The sequence below is a fragment of the Cololabis saira genome, chromosome 7, assembly GCF_033807715.1.
Source record: "Cololabis saira isolate AMF1-May2022 chromosome 7, fColSai1.1, whole genome shotgun sequence".
Taxonomy (NCBI): Eukaryota; Metazoa; Chordata; class Actinopteri; order Beloniformes; family Belonidae; genus Cololabis; species Cololabis saira.
This window is the reverse complement of record NC_084593.1, coordinates 1644094-1664412: the sequence shown is the minus strand read 5'-3', so window position 1 is coordinate 1664412 and position 20319 is coordinate 1644094. Positions and strand designations below refer to the sequence as shown.

The 20319-nt window shown below is 41.8% G+C and overlaps 2 protein-coding genes across 3 annotated transcripts in view; both read left to right on the top strand.

The window, feature by feature from the left end:
• LOC133446714 (NACHT, LRR and PYD domains-containing protein 3-like) overlaps positions 1-1620 on the top strand; it is a 39919-nt gene extending 38299 nt beyond the window's left edge. For both annotated transcript variants that reach the window (XM_061724715.1, XM_061724718.1), the window contains 2 exons: positions 117-163; positions 267-1620. In XM_061724715.1, the coding sequence (XP_061580699.1) occupies positions 117-163; positions 267-814 (595 nt within the window). In that variant the 3' untranslated portion in view covers positions 815-1620. The remainder of the gene's footprint in view (positions 1-116; positions 164-266) is intronic.
• A 16321-nt stretch (positions 1621-17941) lies between these two features.
• The window catches only part of LOC133447752 (NACHT, LRR and PYD domains-containing protein 4-like), a 32956-nt gene continuing 30578 nt past the window's right edge, over positions 17942-20319 (top strand). The window contains exon 1 of the mRNA XM_061726479.1: positions 17942-18049. The gene's annotated coding sequence lies outside the window, so the exon portion shown is untranslated. The remainder of the gene's footprint in view (positions 18050-20319) is intronic.

The window sequence follows — 20319 nt, the reverse complement described above, 5'->3', positions numbered from 1 at the left end:
CAGGTGATGGGGGGTGTAGTGGATACGGGAGTGTCCAACAGGTGATGGGGGGGGCTCTGACATCTCTGCTTCCTCTGAGAGAGACTGAGCTGGTCTGATCCTCCTCCTCCTTCCAGGGTGGAGCCTGCTGGACAACGATGGCTGACACCAGGTCTGAGGAAGTGTAAGTGTGTTTTTATTCAACCATCTTCACTCGTTCATGAGTCCATCAGTGATCAATAACTGATCAATAATAACTGCAGCTGCTTGTTTGTTCTCTCCATCAGATTCCTGTCAACTCACTGTCGACACAAACACAGTCAACAAATACATCAAACTGTCTGATGACAACAGGAAGATGATGTTGGAGGGGGAGGATCAGTCGTATCCTGATCATCCAGACAGGTTTTATGGTTATAATCCTCAGCTGCTGTGTAGAGAAGTTCTGACGGGTCGCTGTTACTGGGAGGTCCAGAGGAGCGGACTAGTTTCTGTATCAGTGAGTTACAGAAGAATCAGGAGGAAAGGAAACTCTGATGACTGTAGGTTTGGAGGAAACCATCATTCCTGGAGTCTGATCTGTTCTCCAGGTCGTCGGTACCGTGTCTGTCACAATAACAGAGAAACATCCATCACCTCATCTCGATCTTCAGCCTCTAACAGAGCAGCAGTTTACGTGGACGTTCCTGCTGGAACTCTGTCCTTCTATGAAGTCTCTGTCTCTGACAGACTGATCCACCTCCACACCTTCAACACCAGCTTCACTGAACCTCTCTGTGCTGGATTTAGACTCTGGTCCATTTCTGGTTCCTCAGTGTCTCTGAGTCCACTTTAGTCTCCAGAGTCTCCGCTCAGAGAAACTGTGTCTGTTGGATCCTGGACTTGGACTCTGGTTCTGGTTCCTCAGAGTCTCCATGATGAAGATGATGATGATGTTGATGATGATGATGATGATGATGATGATGATGATGATGATGATGATGATGATGATGATGATAATAATAACCTTTTATCTTTAGTTTTCTGGTTTATTGTATTTTTATTTGATCTTTTTCACATTTAAACATTAAATCATTTACTGGATTGTTGATGTTTGATCATGAATTAGATTTTTATCTCATTATTCTTGTTTTATTCTTGATTCTGTCTCCAAATGTTTTCATGTCTTACTTCACATTTAGATTCTTAAAGTCTTGTTTCTTCCCTGAAAGAAAATTTGCACAAGATTTGATTTGATTTATCTGATTGTTTTAATTTGATTCCTTCGGTTTTTAAAGTTGTTGATGTAAAAATGAAGTGAGAAGATGGAAATATTCATGTAACATCCAACATGTAAAAACATCAGCAGCATGTGTAAAAGTATTCAAGTACTCTTGAAATAAAAAACATCAGCGTTAGAAACCGAGTGAAGATGAAGTGATGACTCCTCTTCCTCTCTGACCTCCAACTCCTGGATGGAGGGATGAGACCTGGTCTGGATGGAGGGATGAGACCTGGTCTGGATGGAGGGATGAGACCTGGTCTGGATGGATGGAGGGATGAGACCTGGTCTGGATGGATGGAGGGATGAGACCTGGTCTGGATGGATGGAGGGATGAGACCTGGTCTGGATGGATGGAGGGATGAGACCTGGTCTGGATGGATGGATGAGACCTGGCCTCATTTATAAAGCTTGCTTGCGCACAAAACAGGGCTTGAAAGATGCAACGCCACCTTCTACACAAAGGTTGGGATTTAAAAAGAAAAAACTAACCCTTAAATCTGCATATCCCTACGCCAACCCTGACCCTCCCGTAGGAACAGTCTTAAGACACGGGGAACTGGCGACGCAGGCGGTGAGGTGGTGAAATGAAGCCAGATTCATGTCATACTCTTAATGTCATCACATATCAGACTTATAATATAATAGCGCTGATCGTACTGGTGCTGGTACTGGTGCTGGTGCTGGTGCTGGTACTGGTACTGGTGCTGGTGCTGGTACTGGTGCTGGTGCTGCTGCTGATACTGGTACTGGTGCTGGTGCTGCTGCTGATACTGGTACTGGTGCTGGTACTGGTACTGGTGCTGGTACTGGTACTGGTGCTGCTGCTAGTGCTGTTACTGGTACTGGTACTGGTACTGGTACTGGTACTGGTGCTGGTACTGGTACTGGTGCTGCTGCTAGTGCTGTTACTGGTACTGGTGCTGGTACTGGTACTGGTACTGGTGCTGGTACTGGTACTGGTGCTGCTGCTAGTGCTGTTACTGGTACTGGTGCTGGTACTGGTACTGGTACTGGTACTGGTACTGGTACTGGTACTGGTGCTGGTACTGGTGCTGGTACTGGTACTGGTGCTGGTACTGGTACTGGTGCTGGTACTGGTACTGGTGCTGGTACTGGTGCTGGTACTGGTACTGGTACTGGTGCTGGTGCTGGTGCTGGTGCTGGTGCTGGTGCTGGTACTGTTACTGGTACTGGTACTGGTGCTGGTGCTGGTACTGGTACTGGTGCTGGTGCTGGTGCTGGTACTGGTACTGGTACTGGTACTGGTACTGGTGCTGGTACTGGTGCTGGTGCTGGTGCTGGTGCTGGTACTGGTGCTGGTGCTGGTGCTGGTGCTGGTGCTGGTACTGTTACTGGTACTGGTACTGGTGCTGGTGCTGGTACTGGTACTGGTGCTGGTGCTGGTGCTGGTACTGGTACTGGTGCTGGTGCTGGTACTGGTACTGGTGCTGGTGCTGGTGCTGGTACTGGTGCTGGTACTGGTGCTGGTGCTGGTGCTGCAGCCGCGGTGCCGGACACGCCGGGAACCTCCTCTTCACCCACCGCTTCCAACCGTAGAGTGACTGAGGACAGAACAAATGAGGGGCTCTAAACCTAAAAGGGACACAGATTTTTTTGTATATATGAGTTTTACGCGCGTGTGAAACCTTAACGTGTGGGCGTAAGCCTAAATTATGGTTCTGCGTTAAAACGGAATTTAACGCGGAATCATAAACCAGCCTTGAGCAGCTCTGAGGGGAGAGGGGAGGGGAGGAGGGGGAGCGGGGATGCCGTCCCGTCTTCGCATCGCCTTCGCACAGGGTGTCTTGATGATTTGCAATTACAGGCTGAACCTACCTACAGTGGGGGGGACATGTCCCCCCTGTCCCCAGTGGAAATTGCGCCGTGGCACTCACGGCATTTAGCGCAGCAACGGCGTGCTGCCACTCACTCGCTTTATTTTAATACTATTTATATACTTTTCTACTTTTACTGTGACCACCAAATAATGTAGTTTTCCTGTCCTCCACCTCATCCACAACATCTCCATCTCAGTCTCTATGAAATTTAGTGGCACGGTGGCTCGACACGTCTCATTCATCCTGACGTACAAACAGGCTGCAGGAAGCCGCTGCGAATGCTCAGCAGCTCATTCATATGCAAATACTACTAAAAGGGGGTGAGGTGGGGGGGTGGGAAATAGTTCTAATCATAAAAAGAAAAGAAACAATCACCAGTGTGGGCTGTGAATTATTGAGACGAACAGTGTAGTGATTATTAATCATTTATTATGAGCTGAAAGTGTTTATGGATCTATATCTGATCTAACCACCAATCAGTGAGAGAAATAAAAGACAATTTGTACTGTATATATAATATGAACGATTTCACAGTTTGATCTTCTGACTTTCCACAGTTGAGCGTAAATGGGGCTCAAGCTTCAGTTTCATTGTTGCAGTAACTGTTGGACAACAGTGTTTGTTCATGACTGTTTAAGTTGGATGTGTCTGCTGGAACTGGAATAAATCAATTATTAGCATTTGATTACAATCTAACCAGTTCAAATCAGCTTAAATGTCCTGGCAGCCTCTCTTGTTCACTTCTGTACACGTGCTGTCAGACTTTCTGTCTGTTGGATTGTGTTTTCTTACGACTTCTGTACTTCTGTACTATCACTGTTTTGTTCTTCTGATGCTCCGTCATGTTGGTTTTCATCCTGGATGTGATGAGAAAAACAGTGAAGAAGTAGAAGAAGTTGTTTTCCAACTAGAGTTTCAGTGGTTCCATCCAGGTTCCAACGAGGAGAAAATGTTCATTTTGTTGTCTCTTATCCCAGCGTTTTAAAACACTCACAGCCTTTTTTACAGAAAGCATTTGACCAGTTTATATTTTCAATAACAAATTTGCAACACCAGTGCAGCACCAGTTTAACACCAGTTCAGTACCAGTTCAACAAACTTGATGACTTGTGGACAAACAACATCTGTACATGTCTGAACCACTGGGTGACTGTCTGGGCTGAACTGAGTGCATGAGACGATCAGGAATAAAGACGTGAGAGATGATCCCAGTTTAGGAGATTTAATACATTGTTAGCATGCTAGCGGGTCAAACATCCATCAGGCTCCTCGATGCAGGAGTGACACCGAGTAAAAGCTGCATAATATGTTTGAAGATCACAAAATGATGAAGACTAGGATAAACAGGCCCGGTGACCCCAGAGCTGAGCTTTCAGAGACAAAAACATCCGTCTGCTGCTCTGTAATCATCCATTAATAACATTTATGGAAGTTAGCAGCTATAAATGGTTATCTAACGTCTTGTAAGTCAACTGATGTAACAATCATGATTGACTCTGGTATTTAGGTTTATTAACAGAAAATCAAGAATAATCAGCAGCAAATGTTGATGGAAATAAAAAAACAGGAAATATTTGAGGAACATGGATATTCCATACATATTAATTATTTTAAAGGTAGAAATATATAAAATTAATTTATTTAATATATAAAAATATATTAAATATTACTGAAGATACTCACATACTGATGCATTGGTAACTGGACATCTGGAACAAAGAATGTTAAATTCTTAGAGTTAGGCCCAATCTCAATACACCTCCTACTTTCTTTCACTAGCCATACTTTCTATCACTATCCCTAAAGAAGAAGGGACATTTTAGGGCGCTTGAAATCTTCCCAGGTCTGTCCCAATACTCCCACTACTCCTACTTTCAGCACCACCACTAAAATCAGGAAGCTGAGAGCCAAAAGCTGTTAATATGCCACTTTATTAAGTTTTAATGTTTTTTCAGGCGTAAAAGTAACCGTTAAGATCCCCAACCTTCGCTCAGTTTATCCAAATAACGCCTGTTAAGAAATTTGATCTGATGTTTTCGGCGATGAACTCACGCCATCACCCAACTTAATTTACAACTCAAAAAATGAACAGCTGTTCCACTCTCCGCACTACATCCTCAGTCCCCCCCAGGGTATTTGTGTGTACTTTGTGTGCTGTGTCATAGCTGTGTTTTTGTGCTCTGTGTTTTTGTGCCTTTCATGTTTCATGTTTCTTGGTTTTATTCCCCCCCCTGTGAAGCAAATTTCCCCTCCGCGGGATAATAAAATGAAATTGAAAAAAAAAAAAAAAAAAAAAAAAAAATGATGATACCGGGGCGCAGCAGCAGCAGCCGGAGTACAGACGTGATCGCCAGGTCGACCTGCGCCGTCGTCCCGGGGAGAAACCTGCAGCTCTGTGGAGAATTACCGCTGGCTGAAATAAATCATTTAGGAAGATAAATGTTGGTTTAATAGATGATATGTAACAGATAGCCTGTTAAGAAATTTGCTCCGAAAATGTCGGGATTTCTATCTGCCGGCTCCGGAGCTGATTTATGGTTCCACGTTAAATCGACGCAGAGTCTACGGCGTAGGTTATGGCGTACGGTGCACGTCGCCGCGTAACCTACGCCATAGGCTCTGCGTTGGTGTGACGCGGAACCATAAATCAGCCTTTATTCTTGCGAGGTTTTTTTTATTTATTTATTTTTTATTTTATTGGCTTTGTCTCGAACACAACAAAACCCAATCAAATTAAAAGCATCAAAATATTAAAAAAAGCAAAACAATTTAACAGTCTCATTCAAAAGTCAAACACATCAGCAAAACAATGTGTTGGAGAGGGAACAGGAGGAAGCAGAACGCTTATTTAGTCCTGTCCCTTCCTCACAATATCATATCATATATAACCTATAAAAATTAAATAAAATGAAAAGAAAAGAAAAGAAAAGAAAGGAAAAAAGACAAAATAACAAAAAAATAAATACAACACAAACAACCAATAAGCAATATCAGTAATTATAATCATAATAGAACCGGTCTCCTACAATATCCTAAATTCAAGAGGCCAATCTCCACGAACAGCCTTGAATGCCGGCAGTTATATTTGTATTGTATATAATCCATCCACAATGAACAAAATAATAATCAAAGAAATACATATGTAAGGTAAATTACTTTCTTTAGAGGTCCCCATTTTTATACTTGTCAAGAATTGCTTTCTTGTATGTGTTTTTAAACTGTATAGAGTTAGTACTATGTTTGATTTCATCATCCAGACCATTCCACAAAGTCACCCCACAGACTGATATGCACATGGTTTTAAGAGTAGTGCGTACACATGGTTGTTTAAAATGTAATTTTCCTCTTAGAATATGTTGTCCTTCTTTAGCTTGAAACATTTTTTGAATGTTTTCAGGCAGTGAATTATTTCTTGCTTTGAACATTATTATTGCTGTTCTAATTTTCACTAGGTCCACAAATTTCAAAGTCTGTAATTTAAGAAATAGAGGATTGGTGTGATCGAGATAGACCCAGCATGATTTATTATCCTTACTGCTCTTTTTTGCAATGTGCATATCCTTTGTAAGGTGCTCTTGTAAGTATTACCCCAGATTTCAACACAATAGATCAGATATGGTAATATGAGTGCACAGTACAGATTGTGTAGTGTTGTTTGGTTCAAGATGTGTCTACATTTATTCAGCACTCCGATACTCTTTGCCATCTTAGAACACAGATACCTAATGTGGGCCTTCCAGCATAACTTGTGGTCTATTAAGACACCTACAAATTTGCTTTCATAAACTCTTTCTAATACAACATTATTCATTTCTATTTGAACATCTTCATTAGGGCCCGAGCACCTTCAGTGCGAAGGCCCTATTGTATCTGTAGGAATTTTTTTTTTCTTTTTTCTTCTGACGAAAGGAGGGCCTTTTTTTCCCCCTAAACGTGCCCGAAAAGTCACCAAATTTTGCATGGAAGTCAGGCCTGGCGAAAAATTTGATATTTAATGGTTTACATTAATGGGCGTGGAAAAATGGCTCAACAGCGCCCCCCGGAAAACTTTGTGCCTCAAGCCCCACGATACGGTTTGACGTACATGCACGAAAATCGGTACACACCTGTATCATGTCGCAACTTAAAGAAAAGTCTCTTGGCGTCATGCCCGAAACCGAACAGGATGTCGGCCATTTTGAATTAGTTGTGTCATTTTGGCGAAATTTATGCCATTCCTTCGGCAGTTAATACGGCCCGAACCGTAACGTGCACCCAGGTGTGTTATACATCAAAATGTGCGTCTCCATCCTCCGACACCACTCATTACTTTTCTCTTTCAAAAGCGTTACCGTGGCGACGCTAGACGCCAAAAAGCGCGACCAACATTCATCTGATTGGTTCAGACAGAAAAAACTTTGCGCCTCAAGCCCCATAATACGCTTTGACGTACATGAACAAAAATCGGTACACACTTGTATCATGTTGCAACTTAAAGAAAAGTCTCTTGGCGCCATGGCCGAAGCCGAACAGAAAGTCGGCCATTTTGAACATTCTGAATTAATCACGTAATTTTGGAGCAATATATGCCATTCCTTCGAGAATTAATACGGCCCGAACCGTATCGTGAACCCAGGTGTGTTATACATCAAAATGTGCGTCTCCATCCTCCGACACCACGCATTACTTTTCTCTTTCAAAAGCGTTACCGTGGCGACGCTAGACGCCAAAAGGCGCGCCCCCCCTTCATCTGATTAGTCCATATTTGATAGTTCTCCAAAAGTCACCAAATTTTGCATGCAAGCCAGGCCTGGCGATAAATTTGATATTTTGTGGTTTGCATTAATGGGCGTGGCCTAACGGCTCAACAGCGCCCCCTAGAATACTTTTCTCTGCCATAACTTTTGAATGGTTTGACATAAAGAGTCCTGGGTGGTGTCATGGGACTCGGTATTGAGTCCTTGACCATAATTGGTGAAAATTCGCCCCGCCCTTTCTTCTGATTGGTTGTCCCTATTTCCTGCTATAACATTTGAATGTTTTGACAGAGTCGTGGGTGGTGTCATCAGATTCTGTATGGAGTCCTTGACCTTCATTGGCCTGAATTAGCCCCGCCCCTTCTTCTGATTGGTTGTCCCTATTTTCTGCTATAACTTTTGAATGGTTTGACATAGGAAGTCGTGGGTGGTGTCATTTCTGATATGCTTATGGGGGGCGGTGGCCGTGAGTGCGAGGGCCCGTTCATCGTTGCTTGCAGCTTTAATTCATTTTACAATTTCCAAACAACATACATTTTGTTTTGTTCAAATTCAATGATAACTTATTTGTATCAAACCAACATTATAATTTATACAATTCCTTCGTGACCACTTCCACGAGCTGCGGCAAGTCTTTTCCAGAACAAAAAATATTTGTGTCATCCGCAAAGACAACAAACTTAAGTACATTTGAAACTTTACACATATCATTGATATACAAAATAAATAGCTTTGGGCCTAAGACTGACCCCTGTGGGACACCACAGGTAATATTAAGACTTTTAGGGCCCGATTTACTAAGATCCTAAATAAAGAGTACTAAATTGCGTGTGCAGTGAAAAAGTTTGCACGTGCTGTTGTTGTGTGTTTTGCGGGTGATCAACTAAGATTGCTTGCGCAATTGATAACAGGTGCAAACCGCAGTATTTAAATGAGGTGTTGCGTCTTACGGTTTGCGGCGCAAACTTTGCGCCATGGAGAGTCTGGATGGAAAGCAGGATATAGTCGCAAGCGCAAAATGAAATTTGACGAGTTGGAGTTAGAGATATTAGTGGAAGAGGCAAATTGTTGTGCCGTATTCAGCACCCCTGCCGTGAAAAGCACCCCCTCGTATATTCAATGATAAGTAGACCAAGAAAAAAAACAACACACTGACACTTCAATATATTTATATATACACACTCACACAAACACACACTTAGGAGTTTATATTATATATATTTACAAATATTATGGAAGACAACACAGTAAGCAGGCTATTAATTAATGACATCAATAACCATTTACCCCATTTTCGTTATCTGTGACTGTGATTGTGGGAAAGTATGACTATTGTGGAATCCATGAGCGCATTTAAATATGAATCATTAACACAAAACTGGACGCTAAACAGAACGTGACACGGAATGAGAATATCATTTTTGTCAGACGAGGGGGTGCTTTTCACGGCAGGGGTGCTGAATACGGCACAACACCGGGGTATGACAACTGCAGAACAAGTATAGGAGCACAATAAGAAACACTTTTTTCTCCATGAAAACACGTGATTTATTTATTATCACAAATAAAAAAATGAATGTGCCTCCTGTGGAAACCTTTTGCTGAATAATACTCGATTTAACATTCAAATAAAATATTTCTCCTTTTGCATGTGGAGATTAGCACCTTCCTTTCGAACGTATTAAATACAGACGCAATCACAATCCCCGCAAAAACTTTCAGGCTTGGTAAATCTCATTGCGTGTGGTAAATGAACCTATTTGCATCTTCCCCTCCCAGTATTTAGGATTTCTGGCGGGTACGCCCCATATTGATGATTCATCAGGGCAAAAGTACTAAATGAACAGCGTGTGCTATTTTGCTCATTTGAGAGACGCAGTCGTCTTTACACGCTGTTAGTAGATCAGCTGGCACTTTGGTTTGCGGGTGATGTCAAGTTTGCACACGTTTTTACGCACGCAAACCTTTAGTAAATCGGGCCCTTAGACTTATGCTGACCCATCTGCACAAATTGACGCCTGTTTTTAATGTAGCTCTTGATCCAATCAAATGCAACCCCTCTTATGCCATGCCGATCCAGTTTTTTTAGTAGTATCTCATGATCAATTGTGTCAAATGCTTTTTTTAGGTCAACAAATATTCCCATAGCATATTTCTTATCCTCTATACAGTTTGTTATTTCCTTTACCAACTCAATTAATGCCATGGAAGTTGATCTGCCTGACCTAAACCCATACTGACTGTCCATTAATATATGGTTTTTTTCAATTAAGTTATCCAGTCTTGTAACAAAAAGTTTTTCGATTATTTTTGAGAACTGAGAAAGCAAGGATACAGGTCTATAGTTGGTGAACAGGTGTTTGTCACCATCTTTATACAACGGAATTACTTTAGCCACTTTCATTTTTTCTGGAAATGTTCCTGTTTTGAATGATAAATTACATAAGTGAGTTAGCGGTTTCACAATTCCATGTATTATTTTCTTTACAAGAAACATATCAATATAATTCCAATCTTTTGATGTTTTACTTGTACACTTATTTACAATATCTATAATTTCCTTACTTTTTACAGTTCCCAGTATGATTGAGTTTGGATTTCTCTCCACCCAATTTTCCTCAACAAATTTCTTCCCGGAGTTATTTATTTCTTTGGCCAGTTCAGGACCCACATTAACAAAGAAATTGTTAAATCTATCAACCACTTCATTCCTATTAGTAATTTTTATGTCTTTGTCCGTAAACCATTCAGGGTAGTCTGGTTTGTTTTGTTTTTTTCTAATAATATTATTTAATATAGTCCATGTACTTTTTATGTTATTTTTATTATTATCTAATAATTTATTATAATAATCCTTCTTACATACCCTCATAATATTAGTTAATTTGTTTTTATATTTCTTATATTTAACCTCCGCCTCTTTTGTTCTATATTTTATAAAATGCCTATACAGAGTATTCTTTTTCTTACAGGCATTTTGCAGTCCCTTAGTCATCCAGGGGTTTTCAGAATACTTCTTGTTACTAATACGTTGTTTGATTGGACAGTTTTTGTTATTTGCATTTTTGAATATGTCTAAAAATAATTCATACGCTTTGTTAACATCAGTTTCTTCACAAAGTACTTTCCAATTATAATTCATTAAGTCATTTCTAAATGCTGTTATCGATTCCTCAGATCTTACTCTCCTGTATTCAACTTCTTTACACGACCAGTTCCTTTTGTAGCTACATTCATGAATCACAAAGACAGGCAGGTGATCACTAATATCATTAACTAATACTTCACTTACAGTATTCTCCATATTATTTGTAAAAATGTTGTCAATCAGAGTGGCAGAGTGAGATGTTATTCTGGTTGGTTTTATGATTGTTGGAAATAAACCCATACTATACATTGCCTCAACAAAGTCATCTGTCATTTTATGCCTGCTGGGATTCAAAAAGTCTATGTTAAAATCCCCACAGACATATTTGACTTTTTGCTTTTCTTTAGTGAATACCTTTTCCATATTTTCTATAAAGATTCCAATGTTTGACCCAGGTTTCCTATACACACAACTGACAAGGACATTTTTAATTTTTTTCATGTATATTTCAATAGTAATGCACTCCATTACATCATCAATGGTAACCGACATATTGTCCACAACCTTATATCTGAGGCCTTTATCAACAAATAGAGCCACACCTCCTCCAACTTTGCTCTCTCTACTAATGTAATTCAGCTCATATCCCTGCAAAACAAAATCTGTGCCTCTTCCTTTGTTAAGCCATGTTTCTGAGACGGCGATAATATTAAAATGCGTTTTGAACTGTGATAAATATTCTTTTATACTTTGGAAGTTTGTATATAAACTTCTGCTGTTAAAATTAATTATAATTAATTTGGTGAATACAGTTACTCAATGAGATCAGGAGACTGTAGTCATGTGGTGACACTGAAATATAGAGCTGTGTGTCATCGGCATAAGTATGGTAGGAAATGTTATGATGTTCCATAATCTGAGCTAGGGGTATAAATGTTAAATAGAAGCAGTCCCAGAATGGACCCTTGAGGAACCCCACATGTGATCTTGGTTCTCTTAGACTCATGGTTCCCAATTGACACAAAAAAGGCCCTATCTTGCAAGTAGGATTTGAACCATTGAAAAACAGTGCCGGTAAGTCCAATTCTCCGACGAGCAGAGTGGCATCGAAGGCGCCGGCGTGAGAGGACACGTAAACGTTTGCATCACACACTCAGAAGGATGAAGTGTGTTCTATAGTTGACTGATAACCCTTTTCCACCAAACCGGTTCCAGGACTGGTTCTGGGTCAATGCCGAGTTTCTGTTTTCACTGATAAAGATCTGGCTCTGGGCCAGAAAAACCGGTTCAAAGGTAAGACCAACTCTTTGCTGGTCAAGAGGAAAGAACAAATTACGTAAGCGGAGGGGGCGGAGTTATTAAGACCAACAGCAATAGCAAGACTGGGAGACGGAGACATTTTCAAATAAGAATGAATCTGGATGCAGCAAAGCATCATGGGAGGAGGAGGAGGAGGAGGAGACGACCTGTCTTTTAATGGGCATCCCAAGCTTTGGAAAAACAAACTTGCACTGGAACCGGTTTGGTGGAAAAGAGGTATAACAGGCAAGCCAAGTCTTGTCCTAAGGCGCTTCCTCGTTCAACCTGCGTTAACAACAGGTATCTTAACACAAGACACACAGACTGATAAGACTTCTCCCGGGACGACTGTGTTCTGAATGTTAAAACATACATTTCTGGGAACCTGTACCACCGACCTGATGTGAGGAATAACCTGTCCAGGGAAGGCTCTATGTTTTTCTTATACTTACTGATTAAAACATTGTGATGAGCATTAACTTAGTTAACTAATCAGATGAACAAAATAAAGACAGCGAGAGTAAAACTTTGTTGGCTCTTATTTCTAATCAAGAGAAAAGATATCACATTTAAATGAACAGTCAAGACGTTGTTTTGTTCGGTGTGTGCCACACTAAAGGTCATCTGGAGATAATAAAACACTGAAGCAGTGGGAGCTACAAGTTGTCCATGACTGTATGTTGTCCTTGTTTCCTTATTTCTATGGCCTCCAAAATCCAGCGCTGGTGTCTTTTGTCCTCGGTGTGGATGACTCTGGCTTTGTCCCAGTTCATGATATGGTTTTCCCTTTTACAGTGGTCTGTTATGGCTGACTTGTGAGTCTCTTGCAATGCCTTCTCTTTTATTGCTCTTGTGTGAATTTTTCCCGTCTCCTTCTCACATTCCTTTTGATGTTCTTTTCTTCTTGTGCTGAAGCTCTTTCCTGTTTCTCCAATGTGTGTTTTATTATGTTGTGCGACTCGGGTAGCTTGGCTGATTAGTTATCGAAGGGTTATTAATAATTTTATTAATAATTATTAATAATTAATAAAGTTGACTATTTATCAAATTGAATGACCAATATGATAAAATCCTCGGGGCACCACCCTGTTCCTTAAGCAGGGAAAGGATAACTTTTACAGCAGAATATCAGAATATACAGAATATCAGTCTCAGAAATTAAGGTTTATGCCTAGTATACAGTAATTGAAGGGTGAAATTCGAGCACTAGGCTCTGCTTAAACAAATCAATTTGTGACCAAATCTTGCATGAAATAACAACAACCACTCGTTAAAAAAATCAATCAGGATTTATTCACATACGGGTATCAAAAGATGGTAAATAAATACCCAATAAATCCCGATGGCAAAACTACCTTGTTACAAAACCATTACCTAACTAGAAAAACAACAATCAATAAAATGAAACATAAACGTTAAATGCATGGAATGAAAAGAAAAGAATCAAATGTAATAATAATAAAGATGATAAAGAACACAATAATGATAACGTACAGTAATACGCATACAGTAATCTCATTAAACATAAGTTCAGCTTTACACCGTTCTAACTGACTGATCGCCCAAACACAGCCTCACGCCTCACGTCTCCTCTGGATTCTGCATCTGGGCTGCGGGTTCTGTCGGGGGTTCCAGTCCGATGCGGCCTCGTTCCTCTCGGCTTTCAGTCCAAGCAGTCTCTCGTCTCTCTCTCTTCTCCTTCGACTCTGAAGAAATAAAAAGACAGGGGTGCAGCAGCCGGGCGATCCCGCCCTGGTCAACGGAGCCTATCACGGCGTCTCGGTGCGCGCGGGGATCCGGTCCACTCGTCGGACGTGCGGGCTCCCGTCCGGGCTCCTGAGCGCGTGGGCCTCACGGACACAGGTGGCTGGGTGCTCCTCGGGCTGAGCTGGCAGGCTGACCGGAGGATCAGGCCCTCCTCGGGAGAGAACTTAGAGCGGAGAGAGAAATTAGAAAAGAGAGAAACTTGGGAGCGCAGTGCGCTCCGTGGTAACGGGTCTTACGCTCCGCCGGACACTCCAGGCTCGAAGCGGCTCCCCCCCCCGTCTCGTCGCAGCGCTCAGGAATAAATGGGTAGATGCGGCCGTGGCTGCCTCGGTCGGCAGGCACGTCTTGTCCGGTCCGCTGGCTGAGGGAGAGAGAGTGATGCACTGGGCAGGACGGGAGTTTGAGTTCCGCGGGCTGCGTGATGTCACCAGCCCCTGGCAAGTGATTGGGTGCTTCCCGCTTTTGGGCTTGGGGCGGTTTTACTGAGAGGGACAGTCCCCCCCTTCAGGGCTCGCTTCCTGGGGCTCCACTGAGTCTGACCCCCCCTGGTGTCGTCACCCCAGGGAGTCTGTCCCTGGTCCCTTTGCGTTGTCTTTTCCTTTGTTCCTCCAGGTCTGGCAGGAACCCTGCTGGGTTTGTGGGGACTATACTGCGCCTGACCCCCCTCCTAGGTATCGTAAACTTACTATCTCGAGCTAGGCCGTGGGGGTCGTAAACGGACTATCTCGGCCGAGATCACCAGGAGGCACATTGCAGCCGATTTTCCAGCTGAGCAGTTTCAAAGTTTCAAATATACACATTCACAAAATGTTCATACACATTTATAAGTCCAGAGTTCACATGGGCGACGCCCAACAATTACATGATTGACAGGGTATTTCGTATATTACGTTGCATTTTTTGTTGTGATCTATTTTGTCCTTTGGGTGCACTAACAGTTGTCTGAGTTTTGTGTGTCGGAAGAAGTCGGAACTTTGTCTGAAAAAAAGAAAACCATGAGCTGAAGACATGATAAACACATTACAACTAGATGTTTCCTGTCTGACGTCATCAGCCTCATGGTTGTGGAGGGATCTGCACCCCCACAGTTGTTGGGACATGTTTGGAGCCCGTTCAGCTGAGCCATGGCGGTCAGACCTCCACCCCCCACCTGTCGGAGGGGTTTCTGTTAGTGGGCCATGAGATAACTGTCAGTAAAAGAAAAACAAGAAGACAATATACAAAACTTATTGGAATAAACAAATAGGTCCAAATCCTGCCTCAATCAACCCTAAAAGCAGACATTCTGGAGAAAAAGCTGACATTGGTTCTTTAAGAAATGTCTACGATGTGTTTCAGATGAAAGTTGTTCCTGTTATGAAGTTAACACCACAGCTTTGAACTACCCACATAAGAGGGACAGCATGCAAAATTATATTGTATTTTGTTAAGATTTCACAAAATTGTTATGCCCCCAGTCTAGGGGTGACTAGGACACAACATGAAAAGGCCCCATCTTCCCCAAGTCCCAAGTAGCCACAAACAAGATTTGGTTTCACTATAAAAAGGAAGTGATTTATTAACAAAAGTAGATCAACATATAACTTTCTTGAAAAGTAAACAGAGACTGAGCTATTAGGCTTCAGGGTGGACAAAGACCAAAACAACAAACAAAAGGGTCCTGTCTTAGGAGTAGGTAACTGACCTGTCAAACAAAGGAAAACAAATGACACAAGGCTTACCTCCCTAACTAAAATAAACAGGAGAAAACGAAGTTAACAAAATTGGCAGCCCACCCTTACTTTACTCAAAAGTCAATATCTTCCAAAACCTATACAAAGTTCTAAGCACAAGGTGTGGCCGGTTGGGAGAGGAGGAGGATGAGAGTCTGCAACCTGCTTGCAGCCCACATGGTGGCTGCCATCTTGGCTCCTTTTATATCAGGTGGTTGTCGTTTCAGCCAATCACCATCCAGGGCATGGAACCTTCCCACCAATGACCGCACGGCTGTGGAACACACCTATCTGCATATTAGATTAACACAAGAAAATCAAAGGGCACACACACACCCACACAAGACAGACTACAAAAATATGACTACAGTCATAACAGTCGGCTTGATCCGTAATATTTATTTAATGACGAGCACACAATATCTAGCTAACCGGCATAAAAAGAGCGTCTCAGTAACCAAGGCAACGACACATTAACTACCACTCAAAACATTCTACGTTACTATTTAACAGTTACTGTGGCACATTAGCTCTTCTGTATGACAGTTGTTGGTTCTCTGTAAGTTTTTTTTTACTTTTATATATAAGGCAATGCTTGGTCTGCTGCCTTCTTACATTTGCTGCTTGATTGTGCAGAGAAGTCCTGGTTCTTACTTGCTATGTTCACAAGACTACCTGTTGCTCTCTGTTCCTTTTGCCAGAACTGAACTGGGCAAAAGAGCCTTTGTTTATTCTGCTCCTTCAGCCTGGAACACATTACAAGATTATTGGAGGCTAACAGAGTTAATTTCTCTGAGAAATTTTAAATCTAAATTGAAAATACTTGAGGCCGACTCCATTACATGTACCTGTTTTTTGTGATTTGCTTGCTTTTTTAATTTAATTTTAATTGTATTTTATCTGTTGGTGTTTTCTGTCATTTATAACTATGTGTTGTAATTGCTGCTGCCGATCTTGGCCAGGTCTCCCTTGGAAAAGAGGTTTTTAATCTCAATGGGATTTTCCTGGTTAAATAAAGGTTAAATAAAAAAAAAATAAAAAAAGTTGTGTTAAATGTTAGATATGAGTTAGTTCCTTTAACAGTTGGATCTCCTCTAGAGATGCTTCTTCTGACGGGGTTGAACTGGTCCGTCTGGTTCTGCTGGTGAACCTGCTGACGTGAGAAGGTGTGTTGACAGATCAGGGCACGTTCTTTAATCTGGGAATCCTCAGGCAGATACAGCAGAACTAAATGTGTTTGGATGTTTGAGACGCAGCTGAGGCGTGTCAGCTATGTAAGTCCTTGTCAACAAAACTAAAAAACAGCCTCTGGTTGGTCCAAACCACTGACAGGAACAAGCTAGAGTAGTTCCAGTCCTCCCGTGTCAGAGAGCCGACTCTCCTCATTAAAACCACAGCAGAAATGAATATCTGTCATCAGCACCAACATCACTGCTGCTTCTGACAGTTTCTGAACTTTACTCATTCCATGAATCCATTCACTGAATCCAGTCTAGCAAGAGTTAACGAGACTGAATTACACCTGGAGACGAGGGGGCGGAGTCTGGACTCTCACCTGGAGACGAGGGGGCGGAGTCTGGACTCTCACCTGGAGACAAGGGGGCGGAGTCTGGACTCTCACCTGGAGACAAGGGGGCGGAGTCTGGACTCTCACCTGGAGACAAGGGGGCGGAGTCTGGACTCTCACCTGGAGACGAGGAGGCGGAGTCTGGACTCTCACCTGGAGACAAGGGGGCGGAGTCTGGACTCTCACCTGGAGACAAGGGGGCGGAGTCTGGACTCTCACCTGGAGACAAGGGGGCGGAGTCTGGACTCTCACCTGGAGACCAGGGGGCGGAGTCTGGACTCTTACCTGGAGACCAGGGGGCGGAGTCTGGACTCTTACCTGGAGACAAGGGGGCGGAGTCTGGACTCTCACCTGGAGACCAGGGGGCGGAGTCTGGACTCTCACCTGGAGACCAGGGGGCGGAGTCTGGACTCTCACCTGGAGACCAGGGGGCGGAGTCTGGACTCTTACCTGGAGACGAGGGGGCGGAGTCTGGACTCTCACCTGGAGACCAGGGGGCGGAGTCTGGACTCTCACCTGGAGACCAGGAGGCGGAGTCTGGACTCTTACCTGGAGACGAGGGGGTGGAGTCTGGACTCTCACCTGGAGACCAGGGGGCGGAGTCTGGACTCTTACCTGGAGACGAGGGGGTGGAGTCTGGACTCTCACCTGGAGACCAGGAGGCGGAGTCTGGACTCTCACCTGGAGACCAGGGGGCGGAGTCTGGACTCTCACCTGTGAACCTTTTTGAGACTCAGATTTGGTTTTTCAGGCCGTGGAATCGAGTCATCAGGAGAGCTGTGGACCGATCCAACAAACTGTAAGTTTGATTCATGTTTTAACTTTGTCTCCAGATACTTTACTGTTTTCTGTAAACTTGTTCACTTCATTTGGAAGTTTGACTCTTTATTTAAAGCTTTTGTATAAAGTAAATATGAAATAAAAGACTATCATCCAGGTCAGAGAAACTCTCAAAGGCTGAAACAAACACGACTTCCATTTCGGTTGTTCTGGAAGACGTTTCACCTGATTCAGGTTGAACTGAAGATTCCTCCTGGATGGACGGTGACACGTCTTTGAGGACAAGAAAAAGGAGGTGTAGTTGACTTGTATAAAGCCTTTGAGAGAAAAAGACACAGATAATAAGAAGATAAAAGCAGCCTTCAATGAAACTCTGACTACGAAGACATGGTTTATAGTAGAGTGGTTCTGACGACTACCATTGAAATTTGATTTATGCCACCAAGCAAAAAAACAAATTCTGCAGCATCTGGAGTCTTTCTTGGTGCAATTGTGAAAAGAAATGCAACAAACAAAGAACTGGACAAGCTTTTATATTTCATTTATTTGACTTATTGATTAATTCGAGACACATCAAGAAAATTGTGTATAGCATAACAATGTTTACACTAGTATCAATTTATGTATCTGTTGATAAATAGAAACACATACATACAGTACATGCATACACACACATTTTGAACATATAGAATACTTTGTAAGCACATTTGTATAAATAAATGTATTTATTTTAACTGAATGTACACAAAATTAATAAATCTATAAAAATAAATCTCTACCCAATGTCTACACATACCTTTGTACATGTACACACCTATCTATATATATGTTGTGCAACACGTTGCGGGCTGTCCAGTTATCAGAGGGTTATTAATAATTTTATTCACAATTAATTAATAAAGTCGACTATCAAATTGAATGATCAAAATGATAATCCTCGTGGGGCACCACCTGGATTTAACCAGGAAAATGATAACTTTTAACAGCAGAAATAATTCTCAAAAATAGATATTATTCCACCAGGACACAGTAAGAGTTGTTATTACTGGTGAATAATGTTGAAGGCAATTAGTTCGGCACTAGCTCTGTCAAACAGCCATTGTGACCAAAATTTGTGCAAAGCAACACAAACAACTCATTAAAAATCAATCATAATTTCAATAATTACACTTTATACTATTTTATTTGAGTTTTGTGAACAGATTCTGCAGCATCTGGTATCCCCTAATTGTGATAAGAAATGCAACAAAGAAAGAACTGGAAAAGCTTTTATATTTCATTTATTTGACTTATTGATTAATTCCAGACACGTCAAAAAAATTGTATAGAGCATAACAATGTTTACACTAGTATGGATCTATGTTTCTATAGATAAATAGCCATAGATACACATATACACACATGCATACACACACATTTTGAAGATATACAATCCCATGAAAATACATTTATATAAATAAAAAAATCTTCTATAAGTGAATGTACATAAAATAAATAAATCTGTAAAAATACATCTCTACCCAATGACTACACACCTATCTATATATACACATACCTATGTACATGTACACACCTATCTATACACACATACCTATGTACATGTACGCGCATAACACGTAACACACAAATCCTGTTTAGCATGTTTGAAAAGGGTTAGGAAGAAAAATTAATTTACTCCTGCCCCTTCTCCAATATTCAATAATTACACTTTTTACCGTTTTATTTGAGTTTTGTGAATTTATTTAAAAAAATTAATTTTCAGAAAAATTAAAAACTTGTTCAGGTATATGTCAAACTCGTGGTTCTTAATAAGTTTGTTCTTCGAGGGTGAGCAGCGCTTAGTAACCCACAAACAAAGCAGTGGTGCAGCAACAAACGTTTATTGCGCAAAGATTGTTATAAAATCAGGGGTGGGGAAAATGTCACTTAAAATGGGAGAACTGTTTCCTAAAATGGCCAATCCTTAAAAGGTTAAAAAGGTTAAAAATGAACAGTCACAAAGTCAATCTGTTCTGGGGTCCACTGTCTTGTCCAAAAGACGGTCCTCTTGCGCCCCCTCTGGAATCCTTGGCAGTCAGGCCCACGCCAACAGGGATCCTCTGCTGTACAGCTCCGGTCGACAATCACTGACCCTGGAGCAAAGAAAGAGAGCCAGCAATCTGCCCTACAACCACAGGATATTTAACTTGCTCTCACGACGTGGTTGAGCAGGCAACAGCCAGTGTATTGGTTGGGGAAACTCACAGCTTTTGGGCAGAAGTTCCTACTTCTGCCATTTCGTCCAAAGGC